This window comes from Sinocyclocheilus grahami, unplaced genomic scaffold (genome assembly GCF_001515645.1).
Source record: "Sinocyclocheilus grahami isolate Dianchi unplaced genomic scaffold, SAMN03320097.WGS_v1.1 scaffold32297.1, whole genome shotgun sequence".
Classification (NCBI taxonomy): domain Eukaryota; kingdom Metazoa; phylum Chordata; class Actinopteri; order Cypriniformes; family Cyprinidae; genus Sinocyclocheilus; species Sinocyclocheilus grahami.
Genome location: NW_015521469.1, coordinates 1 through 224, shown reverse-complemented (window position 1 = coordinate 224; position 224 = coordinate 1). Strand labels below are relative to the sequence as shown.

Below are 224 nucleotides of genomic sequence, written 5' to 3'. Positions count from 1 at the left end.
TCCACACTGGAGAGAAACCTTACACGTGTTCACACTGCGACAAGAGATTCAGTCGGTCAGAACATCTGCAATCACACGAGAGGATCCACACTGGAGAGAAACCATATCACTGCACTGCATGCGGGAAGAGTTTCACTCATTCATCTTCTCTACAGAGACATAAAATAAACAACCACATGAAGTAGTTTATCTCCAGGTCCAGCATTTTCAAGCGCTACACCGCA

At 45.5% G+C, this 224-nt stretch overlaps 1 protein-coding gene across 1 annotated transcript in view; it reads left to right on the top strand.

Annotated features, from left to right (window-relative positions):
- The window catches only part of LOC107580371 (gastrula zinc finger protein XlCGF49.1-like), a gene marked incomplete at both ends in the record, with an annotated part of 600 nt that extends 575 nt beyond the window's left edge, over positions 1–25 (top strand). The window contains one exon of the mRNA XM_016266083.1: positions 1–25. This exon is cut by the window's left edge and continues 575 nt beyond it. Within this exon, the coding sequence (XP_016121569.1) occupies positions 1–25 (25 nt within the window).
- Between the last annotated feature and the right edge of the window lie 199 nt (positions 26–224).